The 573-nt window shown below is 36.6% G+C and overlaps 1 protein-coding gene across 1 annotated transcript; it reads left to right on the plus strand.

Annotated features, from left to right (window-relative positions):
• Nucleotides 1-363: 363 nt before the first annotated feature.
• On the plus strand, nucleotides 364-573 carry HELRODRAFT_138545 (hypothetical protein; the record flags this gene model as incomplete). The annotated part of the gene is made up of 1 exon (XM_009013740.1): nucleotides 364-573. A coding segment is annotated over one exon (210 nt), but the record flags the coding sequence as incomplete, so codon positions are not given.

The raw sequence follows: 573 nt of genomic DNA on the forward strand, positions 1-573 counted from the left end.
TTGGACAGCAGATCTTGTTTAATTAATGGCTGCCACATTGAACAAAAGAGTTCTGAATTGAATTGTTGTTACCGCGACAATGAAGACAAATTTTTCGAAATTAATAATAATTTGCCATTATATTTTTCCAAAAAAAATAGTTTTAACTGTCTCAACAGTGAAAAATTGTCTTCACTGGATGGCGTTGTTAATTATCATTCCATCAAGCAGATTGAAAAATATTCCAAAAAAAAGTTGAACGACCAGTTTGCGACTCTTAGAAATATTTCTTCAAGATATCCGCAAGGATTGTTACACAAATCTGCATATTTTCCTCAAGGAGCGCTTCCTAAGAGTTCTTCAACATCATCCAATTTTTCTCGTGAAGAACGTAGAAGAAACAGAAGAGCGACAGAGAAATATCGTAGCGCACACGCATCGAGAGAAAGAATCAGAGTGGAGGCATTTAATTTGGCCTTTGGAAAACTTCGAAAGCTGCTGCCCACTTTGCCGCCGGATAAAAAGTTGTCGAAGATCGAAATTCTGCGTCTTGCTATTTGTTACATATCGTATCTGAACCATGTACTGCAAATG

The sequence above is a fragment of the Helobdella robusta genome (assembly GCF_000326865.2).
Source record: "Helobdella robusta unplaced genomic scaffold HELROscaffold_12, whole genome shotgun sequence".
Lineage (NCBI taxonomy): Eukaryota > Metazoa > Annelida > Clitellata > Rhynchobdellida > Glossiphoniidae > Helobdella > Helobdella robusta.